This window comes from Vicia villosa, unplaced genomic scaffold (genome assembly GCF_029867415.1).
Source record: "Vicia villosa cultivar HV-30 ecotype Madison, WI unplaced genomic scaffold, Vvil1.0 ctg.000530F_1_1_3, whole genome shotgun sequence".
NCBI lineage: Eukaryota > Viridiplantae > Streptophyta > Magnoliopsida > Fabales > Fabaceae > Vicia > Vicia villosa.
In genome coordinates, this window is record NW_026705245.1 from 198,584 (window position 1) to 209,887 (window position 11,304).

Sequence of the window (11,304 nt, forward strand, 5' to 3'; positions counted from 1 at the left end):
AGACATATATTTGATAAAATAACTACATATTTAAGTATACAAAAGGGTGTGCTTATTTTAGGTTTAATCATCATAGATCAGATTTGCTTATGATGTTGGCATAATTTTATATTTGAATTAGTTGCATATAATAAAGATAGTTGTTTTCTACTGCTTATACCTTTATGTATGTCTTGTGAAACCAATATCTTAAAGCCACTTTAAAAATGGGCTCTTATTTAAAAGAGGTGGAAGTCTAACTTGAAGTTATCACTAGTGCTTATAGAGTCCAAGTCACAAAAATTTTGTTCATTAATTCTTAGCACTAACTTCTTTTATAGTACAATAGCACAAAAGGGATAAACTAGATCCTCTATGCCATACTAGGTCTCCCTATTTTCTTATTACTTTTACCTTTTATTGAAATTTTACACAATATTAGTTAGCATAGTTTTGTTTCTTAATCTTTTGCTGTCGGTGTTAGCCCATGAGTTCTATAAGCAGGTTGAGAAGCAAAAGCTTCCCGACCTAGTAGAAAAAACTTCATTGCAGATACCAAATCAGCCAGAGCATCTAGATAACAACTTAAAGAAGCCATTTGTCCTGCTTTATTTGACAAGAATTCTTAGAGAGAAAATGCAACAAAACAACTTAAATTTTGAAACTTTGTACACTATTCCCTCACTGAAAGAGGTATTGCCATTGTCGGCATTTACTATATGTTTTATTTTATCAATTGAATTGGATACTACATATCTATTGATATTAGATGCTAGTTAGATACAATTTAGTGACAAAGGGCAAAAGAGAAATGGTGTCTGAAAATTCTTTGTCTGATTTGTGACTCTCATTCCATATTTGACAAGAACTTTCTAGGATTTTGTTATGTTAATAATATTTAATTAAGAGTCTTATTGAACTAGGTGATGAGGATGACACAGGTGATGAACTTCCAGAGAAAGACATAGGTGGTGAACCTCAAGAGGACGTCATAGATGATGAAGAGGACGATGGATATGATGATGAGTTCGAGAAACTTTAATGAGTTGGATGATCTTCTTTTAAACTTGTATTTAAACATTAAACTTAAAGAAACTATGTATTTTTTTCATTTTGATTGACTTATACTTCTAAGTATTAAATTTAGGGAAAAATACAATAACCTCCCCTGAACTCTAGCAACATGTAACTAACATCCCCTCTTTTTTTCACATGACAGAAACCTCCCTTGCCGTTAACCTAATGTTAAGTGCCGTCAAATATAAAATAATATAAAACACGCTCTTATTTTCTCTGTCTATTCTCCTTCTAAATTCTACGTCTCTTCAATTTTTTCTCAAAGAAATATTATTCTTCCAGTCACTTTTTATCACTATGGAAGCATCATCTAACAACACCTAAAGCATTGGGTATTCTTCTTCATCAATATCGCTCTAATTGCTTTCATTCTTGACAACATCGTCTTTGTCACTTTCGTTCTCGCCACGCTTTCGGTTACACTGTATTTGCTGCTTTCGTTTTCTCAACGCTTTCGACAACACCGTCTTTGTTGCTTTCATTCTCTCCACGCTCTCGGTAACACCGTGTTCGTCTATTTCTTATGTTCTTCTATGATTGGTTGATGCATTTTATTTAACCTTTTTTCTTTATCTTTTTTCATTCTGCATTCATGATTTTAGGTTTTTAGGGGTAGAAGATGAGTAACAATGATCATGATAAACCTAACCAAGGTTGTGTGCATTTGTTGATACATTTTGATGGAGAAGTGAGCATGCCAATTTTGAATGTTGATCCTGACCGATACTCTTACTTTGATTTGGTTGATGACATTAACGAGTTGGCTACTGATGTTCGATACAAGGATGCAGGTTTGTCAATAGCTCTTTCTTTTTCTCATCCTTGTAGTGAGTCAAGAAATCCCATTAAAACCGATTCAGATGTTCTTGACATGTTTAAGCTAAACAACATGTGTAGTTGTATCCATGTGTATGCTACATTATTAAATCATGAAGAAACCAAAGCTCTTAGACAGGTTGATGCAGTTATTAGTGAGTCTGATGTTGAATGGGTTGGTGATGAAATTGAACAAAAAGAAAGTGAAGAAACTGATTCAAGTTTTAGCGACATAAATGAAGAATGGAAAAATGAAATCAATATTGATGAGCTTAGTGATTATGAAGAAAAACATGATATTATTGTTACTGATCAAAACTCAGATGAGGATAAGATGCCAATTTATTTTGATAGAGGTATGAAAGGAAGAATATTTGAATCTCTTGATGATGAAAAAGTTGAACTAGAATTTGGTTTGTTGTTTGTTGATGTGAATGAGTTTAGAACTGCACTTAGAGATTTTGTTATACAAGAGGGATTTGAGATTAAGAGGATTAAAAATGAAAAGTCAAGGGTAACCGCTATATGTGCTGCAGATGGTTGTTGTTGGTGCATTCATGCCTCTCCTACACCGGATGGAAAAACATTTAAGATAAAGACATACAAACCTATTCATTCTTGCATACGAACGTCAAAAAATTCAAATGCTACATCTACTTGGATTGCAAAGAAGTTAGAAAGCAAGATAAAAGCTGACCCGAATATTAGTTATGCAAGTATGAAACAAGAATTGTTAGATGGCTATGGAATAGAACCGAGCAATGTAGCTCAACTTTATCGTGCAAGAAAAAGGGTTAGGCAAGACACTAAAGGGGTTCACGCACTTTCATACAATGACTTGCCAGTTTGGGCCAATCTTGCTTTGGAGATAAATCCTGGATCTATAATAAAACTACAATTGGAACCCAAAATCAACAAAAACCCAGAGTTTAAAAGGTTTTTTGTTTGCCTAAATGCAATGAAAAATGGTTTTGTGAGAGGTTGCAGACCATGGTTTGGCATTGATGGGTGTCATCTAAAAGGACCATACGGGGGAGTCTTACTGTCAGCTGTGGCAGTTGATGGAAACAAAGGCATGTTTCCAATTGCATTTTCTATTGTGGAAGTTGAATGTAAAGACTCTTGGAAGTTTTTTTTGTCTTTATTGAGTGATGCTTTAAGATTTGTTCCTGAATGGCAAGATAAACCTGTGACAATCATGTCTGATATGCAAAAGGTTAGTGACTCATTACAAGCCATTTTTCTGTGCATACTATTTTTTCACATTGAACTGCACATACTAATTTATGAATACTATTTAAATTGATAAAAAGTGGATATAAGTTCTATCCTTGTAACTTTATCAGTAACTTCTTAAAAATTATTTTGCCATAATGATGAAAATTGAAATTTCTTAAAACCAAAACTATATCAGTAGCTTTAGATCCTAGGACTATAATCAAATGTACATAGGAATATGGCCATAATGATTTTGTAAATACCAAAACCATTTTGCAGTAATTTGGGTTTATATAGTTTTTTTATGTATACGTGCTTATCGTTTGACTTATTTATGAAATAGGGACTGCGAAATGCGGTTGCAGAAACTTTTCCTTACGCCAAACACCAGTAACAATTATCCTTTATATTTTATATATTTTATTTTTAAATTTTGTACTAATTATTCTTTTATCATTTTTATAGGTATTGTTGTAATCATTTGTTAAACAATTTCAAACTGAATTTCAAAACATTGCTTCTTAGTACACAATTTTGGGTTGTTGCAATGGCATATAATGAGTTTTTGTTTAACAAAGCCATGGACAAACTTAGGAAAGTTAGTAATGAGGCAGCAAATTGGTTGCTAGATCCTGAAAGGCCTAAGAGCATGTGGGCAAGACATACCATTGACTCTGAATGCAAATCTGATCACGTAACAAATAATATTTCAGAGTCCTTTAATAGTTGGTTGGGTGATGACAGAAAAAAGACAATTTTGTCAATGATTGAGTCAATGGCTTGTAGGTTGATGGCTAGATTTCAAACAAGGTTTGAAAAAGGATGTGGTTTTGAGAATATTATAACACCTAAGATTAGAAAGGTGCTTGATACTACAATGCAAGATGGAAGAATGTGTAAGCTTACATATGCCGGTAATGACGAGTTTCAAGTGAAAGATGGATATACCACCTTCGTGGTGAACTTGAGATCTAGAACATGTGGTTGTGATTATTGGAGGGTGTCTGGTTTACCATGTAAACATGCATGTGCTTGCATTTCGTACAAGAGAGAAAATGTAGAACTATTTGCTGATAACGCGTATACTACAAAAGTCTATTGTTTATGTTATAAAGAGATTATACATCCCATGCCTGAGTTAGATATAAAAAATAGAGGTAGCTATGAGAATATTGATCCTCCTGCCTTGAGGAGACTTCCAGGTCGACCAAGAATTAATCGAAAGAGAAGTGTTATCGAAGGTCGAGGTGGTCCTCAAGATGCAAGAAGATCAAATACAATTAGATGTGGAAATTGTAAGGAATTTGGACACAATATATTGGGCTGTCAAAGAGATAAAACTAACAAACAGGTATGAGTGCAAAACTTATAAATTTTGTAGGAATTATCTTCACATGAATATTGACATGTTTGTTTTATGTGCAGAAAAAGTTACAGGTGCGACGTAAAAAAAACAGTAGCGGTGCTTATGAAAACACAGAAAGTCATCATGGAGCTGCAAGTCAAGATCGCTCGGGAAATAGCCAAGTCGCTCATGAGAATGTTCAGTGACACTCGTGAAGATATGATGCAAATGCTTTTGGAAATATATTTTGATTTTTAGAGAGAATCATATGATATATGTTTATGTCATATTTGAGTTTTATGACAAATTTGATATTTACTTTTCGCTTAGTGTCGTAACAATTATAAGAAATTATAACTGCAATTGTGACTGGGTTTAGTTTGTGGTTATAGACATATGAGGTAGCAAGTCTATTGAAACTTAAAGTTTTGCATGTTGCTGTACATGTTGCTTTTGTTTTTTTATAATTCATGTGTGAAATGGGGTCTGGTACTAAATTTTGATAATAATGCATATATAATTTGAATAATAATGCTTATGCTGCAAAACTAATGTTGCTGCATATAATTTCTTTGTTTTTTCAACATCCATAAAAATCTATAGTTGCTGCATCGAAAAACCAATGCTAATGTTGCATATAATTTAGATAACAATGTTTTGTCTGCAAAACTAATGTTGTTGTTTCAACATCTATTGGAAAACAATAGTTTTTAATTTTAAAAGAAAATTAATAACATATTTAACGGACTAATTAACGGTGTTAAATTGATAAGGGAGGTTTTTATTTATTTTAAACACTTCAAGGGAGGTTAGTGTCTAATATCAAATTAGATGGGGTGTCTATGTCATTTAAAGAGACTTCAGGGGATGTTAGTGTATTTTCCCCTTAAATTTATAATATTAAGTAATGTTAGACATTTTGTGACTATTATGTGTATTTGAGTTAATATTTGAAAATTTAAGTCTCACAATTTTCTTGGTACATGCAATTTGTTGTTTGTTGCAATTTTTATTTCAGTTGTTTATTTTATGAAAAATATAATACAAAATATTTTTGGTAACCTATAGTTACATTTACGTTTTCTCACTATTTCACTTTAAGGGAACAATTTATAATTATTGTCGGATATGACAACATTTGAAAACCGTCCCCATAGAGTGCTCTCACTCTACCACTTTTAGGGAATATTTTGAACTCGATGCAAGTTATAGCAACATTTAAAATCTTTGTCTAAGATGACTCGTAAAAACGTCCCCTATTTCTATAGTTTAGGGGACATTTCAGAAAAGTATGGCCAAAAAGCGATAAAAAACGTCCTTGTCTTGGGCAACGCTCGCTCAGAGGGAAGAAATGAGAATTGAAAGGGAAGAAATGAGAAATGAAAGGGATGAACTTCGTGATATGTTAAAATAATTGATGAAAAGCTTAAACTTTCGGCCCAAGCCATATATTAGAGATCAAGTTCATGAAGATGATGTGGTTGATGATAATGATGACGTGGCTGATGATAATGATGATATGTGTTATGATAATGATGATGTGCCCAATGATGGTGATGAATTAGTTCAAGAATGACAAGTGTAGTAGTGTGGCTTAATTTTTTATGTTTTGGAGTTAGTATATTGCTTTTTGTATGCAAGAGTTGAAAGGGATTTATTCCCTCTTTTGTAAGTTTGAATATGTTGAAAATCATCCATTTACTGATGATACTTGCAAGTTTAGTAGTGATAACTTAGTCTTGGTTATGTTTTGGATTGATTATGTATCTTTTGATAAGTTTTTGGTAATACTTAAATATATTATGTTCATATGGTTGTGTGCTTGTTTAATTGTTTGGTGTGTATGAAATAATTTTAGACATATTAAATTAAATCTAAAAAATTGCTGCCCGGAAATGAAAATTATTAATAATAATTATAATAACAAACTCAGACTTCAGAGACTGAAATAGAGACTGAATTTATCATACAATGTTTCTTAATCAGTAGTAAATTCGGTCACAACAAACATATAAATTAATTCAAAATCAGTCACAAAAATGGTCTCTGAATTCGAAATATGGGTTCGGTCGCTGTTTCCGTCTCTGAAATCAGTCACTAAATTCAGTCTCTGAAATCAGTCACTAAAGGTCGGACTCTAAAATGGTCGCTACAAACTAGCGACTAGGGTTTTTGCTACTGCCTAATTTTGGTCGCAAATTTGGTCGCTGATGAATTTAGTGACTGATTTTGCAGATTTTCAGTCTCTAAATCGGTCTCTAAAGGCGAGATTTTTAGTTGTGTTAGTTGTCTAGATCTTGCCACAGTTTGTTTATGGCCACTAATTAAAACCGCGGCTATATGTAGGCCATTATTTGAATAAAGCTAGAGTTCTCTATATAAGAATCATTCCTTGTGTTAAAATTATAGTAAATCATCAAATTAACATGTTTTGCAATATTCTTTCATAAATTTCTACGAAAAAAGTAAATTTATTCAGCCAATGATAAAAGGACCATTTTGGCCAAAGCATATAAATTTAAAAGGCATGTGTTAATATTGTGTAGTCTGAGAAACTACACATTATCTTTAAAGACATGAATGAACAGATATACATCAAACTGAAATCGTTAAACATAATTTCTAGAAGATTAAACATTCAATATCATCTTGAAACCATGTTGAATCCATTTTCAACATAAATTAAGGAAGCAGTTCTGCCATTGTGTTATCAAACTTTAGCCTCAACCACATCGCGTTGAAACTCGGCCAATACCCCAAACACTTCAGAAAAAAGACCAACACGATCAGTGCCCTTTAATTCCAAAGCAATGAGCCCATTTCTGTGATTGGTTTTTCCATTGTGAATGCTACCAAGTGACTGATACAGATAGTGAGGTTGAATCAATTTCAATTATTCAAATAGTATACTATATCGAAAATTAAATAATCACTTTTAAAGAAACAAACTAATAGTAATTAGTAATACCTATTCAATATACTTCAAAACACTCTCAGGCTTCCAAAAGTGAAATTTAACCAAACTATGAAATTCCATGCTGAGAATCTGCACCGCTTCCAAAAGAATTCCATGCTTTCTAGCACTATGAAACTGTGAAATTTAACCAAACCACAACCATTAATAACTCATTTAAAGTAATAATTAATCCTACAAGTTAATCTAAATTAAGGAGTTTTCTTTGCATCTTACCATGACTATAGTTGAATTGGAGAAAACCGCATTGTCAATGACAACCCTGTCTCAAACCTTTGACTATCAATTTTGGTGTAGAATTCATCTGAAGTTGTATCCAGAGATATCCAGAGTCAAACGCTTGCCGGCATATCATCCTAACTCCTCCTTGGTGTTAACTCCTTCAATTTGGACTAGAGATGTGTTTGGGTACTGGTTTGATTTGGATCAACAAAAATAACATACAAAAATAAGCATTAAACAATAGCATCTAACACAATATTTAAATTTTCCAAAACCCAAACATAGTGAATGATGGGTAACACAATTACATAAATTAGAAAAGGATGAAGAATATACCTTTTGTATCCAAGGATGGTACCACTCACATAAAGCCTAATACAAATAAAAAAGGAGAGTATAATTTTAGCTTATTTTACGAGGAAATAAAGTAAAATTCCAAAATGATATTTGTTAAATAGATATGAAAGACAGAGTAAATACACAAACTGATATTTGAAATAACAATAGATTAAACATTTTCTCTATAAACTAAAAATAAAATCATTCAAATTGCCTCTACATTGTATGCTAATTTCTCAAAATCAGATATTTTTCAATGACAGAAAGCATCAAATTTCTCGCGGTTCAAACAGTAACTATATCCTAACTAAACCAATTATCAATCATAATCACTAACTCAGAACATTGAACTTCAAAAAGATAGACCTACAAGTACATAAAATTGCAAATCGGAACAAAAAAGACGATATCATGTGAAATGAAAAGAAGAGTACCTAACACGCTCGCCTCGACGTCCTTTCACCATGGCAACTGAAGCAGAATCCGGCCAATGAAATGATTTATACTGTATACTGGTATAAGCAGCGCATTATATATGATATCCAGTCATGATAATAGATTATTATTAATACTCCAAAACAGTTTTATTTGAATTAGAGATGTTAAGAGATTGAAGGATAATGCTAACACAAATGCATACTTTTAGACGCAAACCATTAATGTCTAAGTAACATCACAATGAATTGAATGCTCGGATTTCTATGAGAAGTAATAAAACATACCCGAATTTATGATGAAGATTTTGATGGGTTCTTGATTTTGATGCAAAAACTTCGATTGCCATAATATGAAATACTATAAGATTGTTGGAAAATTAATTTAAACCAAATGGAATCGAGGTTGGAATTTTGTACGGAACACTTTCCTTATAGTATTTCAAGCACTCCCAATTTGTCTTGGAATTTCTACGCAGGAATACCCAGGATAAGTCAGCCTTCTCGAGTCTGCACAAGACGGATGAAAACCCAAATGTAGCAAAGAGTGTCTGGAATTTATTTTAGAGGATTTTTCGATTTTTTGTGATGAGAATTTTGAATCCAAAATTATGCTTTTATAGGCCATGTTGATATTGTTTCACAAGATAGCGACCCTTGGTGAAACAATTTCTTTTCCAAGAGTTATGACTTTTGGCCCACAGCATGGCTCACCAACAGTTGCATGGTTTTATTCTGCAGTATTTCATAAAGAGTTGCCACTCTCCGAATTCAAAATTCAAATTATAGCATATTTTCCTTGTCATTTTGGAGCACACTCATATTATTCATTATTATTAATAATTTGCAACACCGGAGGGGTCACCGATCGGGTCTGATTGTTGGACAAGGTATGCTATTGAACCGGTGAGAACCGGCCAAACTCGGTCAAAACTGGAAAAAATCGGTGAACCGGCGGTTTTAGAAAATCGATAGTTCAGATGCATGTTTTTTTTTTTTTGCACAAAATGATGCCGTTTTCATGATTTTTTTAAAAATATAATTAGATTTTAATCAAAATCTTATTTTGGAATAACTTTTCCCCTACTTGCAAGGATCCCTTGTACTTTTTATCGTAGTAACAATTGGTGTGTAAACTTTTCTTTTTGTCGGGTTTTCTTGTGTATTTGTGAAATCGGGTTGGAGAACCCTTAGTTCTCCCTTTTATTAAAATCTTGCTTACACAAAAAGAATTTGAATGTAAAGAATAAACATGTGAAATCGTGAAATTTTAAAATTTTAATTTTTAGAGACTAAGTCATCTGGTTCGACAATTTTAATAAATATATAGTATTGCAATAGAGATTGGTTTATTTAACCGAATTATCTGGTTTAATCCGATTTAATCATGTGGTTCGATCAATGATCTAGTGGTTAAACTAATAAAGGAGTGATCTAATACCGTCAATGATTTGATGACCAATTTGATTTTTAAAACAGTGGGTCTATCCGTCCTTTCTTTTTCCCTGAGTACCTTATCAAATTTTGTAACCTAACTTATTTATAATTATTAATTTTATTAGATTTGTGTATTATAATTTATAGACACACAATTAAAGGTTTGCAATCTTTATTTTATAGTTGAGCTATTAGCTTTTAATGAAAAGAATACATTATAATATGATGTTAAGGAAGAAATATTATCATATGAAAGTACATTTTCAATTCATATGTTATATTAGATAATATTATAGACCACATTAATATTAGTTGTGTGGGCTTGTTAAAATTGTACATTTTAATTAGTCAAACAATTAGCAAAATGCTTGTAGCAGTGTTGATTTAAACAAAAATACTATTATCATTAAAAATAAATCTAATATTTTAATAAGTTGTGCAAGAAATTCTTTTAATTTTTCATACAGCATTTAAAAAAAATATATTTTAAAAAAAGTGTTAAGCGATAAATTTTTTAAAAGATTATTTTAGTTCTCAGTTCAATATTGCTTATTAAAAAAAATGTGTTAAACAATAAATTTTTAAAGAGTTAAGAAATAAATTTATTAAAAGAATTTATATTAATTTAAAAAGGACATAATATTAAGTTAAACGGCAAAAATAATTTTTTTTTAAACTTATTTTTAAAATGTATCTATGAAATTCATTTAAAATAAATAAATAAAATTATAATTTATGGTCAAATGAATGTTAAAATGATTGATGTTTTAAGTTAAATTTCATTTGTGAAAATTTGTTTAGAGTAAAGAGATACATTTTTCAAGAGTTAAGATATAAATTTATGTAAAAGAATTTATTAATTAAAAAATGATATTAACTTAAAAATGACACAAATATTAAGTTAAAATGACAAAAATATTAGTTTTAACTTAATTTAAATTAATATGAATAGATTCATTTAAGCTAAACTTTAAAAAAAAAATATTTATGCTAAAATGAAAATCAAAATAATATTTTTTTGTAAAGTTAAATTTCTTTCGTGAAAGCTTTTCAGAGTTATGAGATAAATATTTTAAAAGTTTAATTTTTAAGAGTTAAGATATAAATTTATGTAAAAAAAGTGATAAATTAAAATAAATAAAAAATCACTACTAGTAACATTAACACTAGTAAGCAAGTAATGACCGCACCGGCCAATGACGCAGTGGTTAAAACAACAGTGATTCAATATTCTCACTGGTGTGTTGACGGATCCAATTTTTAAAATATGGGAAGCAGACATGACACTAACAAAAAGAATTCCACCAAGATGGAATAAAAGCCAAAGGCTAGATTTCTCTAACCTATGTTGCTTATGTTGTCCACTTGGGATAATTAATTTGTTTTTTGAATTTTACAAATAATGTAAAAAAAATAGTTGATTACGAAAATATAAAAAATACCTGAATATATATAATGTGAAA

The 11,304-nt window shown here is 31.0% G+C and overlaps 2 protein-coding genes across 2 annotated transcripts; both read left to right on the forward strand.

Moving 5' to 3' along the window:
* The first annotated feature begins 1,286 nt into the window (after positions 1–1,286).
* Positions 1,287–4,441, forward strand: LOC131629167 (uncharacterized). Its single transcript, XM_058899961.1, has 3 exons — positions 1,287–1,554; positions 1,659–3,088; positions 3,434–4,441. The coding sequence occupies exons 2-3, from the start codon at positions 1,676–1,678 to the stop codon at positions 3,482–3,484; spliced, it is 1,464 nt and encodes a 487-aa protein (XP_058755944.1). The 5' UTR covers positions 1,287–1,554; positions 1,659–1,675; the 3' UTR covers positions 3,485–4,441.
* Positions 3,638–4,651, forward strand: LOC131629168 (uncharacterized). The gene is made up of 2 exons (XM_058899962.1): positions 3,638–4,441; positions 4,516–4,651. Exons 1-2 carry the CDS (start codon positions 3,638–3,640, stop codon positions 4,639–4,641), a joined length of 930 nt encoding a protein of 309 aa, XP_058755945.1. The 3' UTR covers positions 4,642–4,651.
* Positions 4,652–11,304: the final 6,653 nt, after the last annotated feature.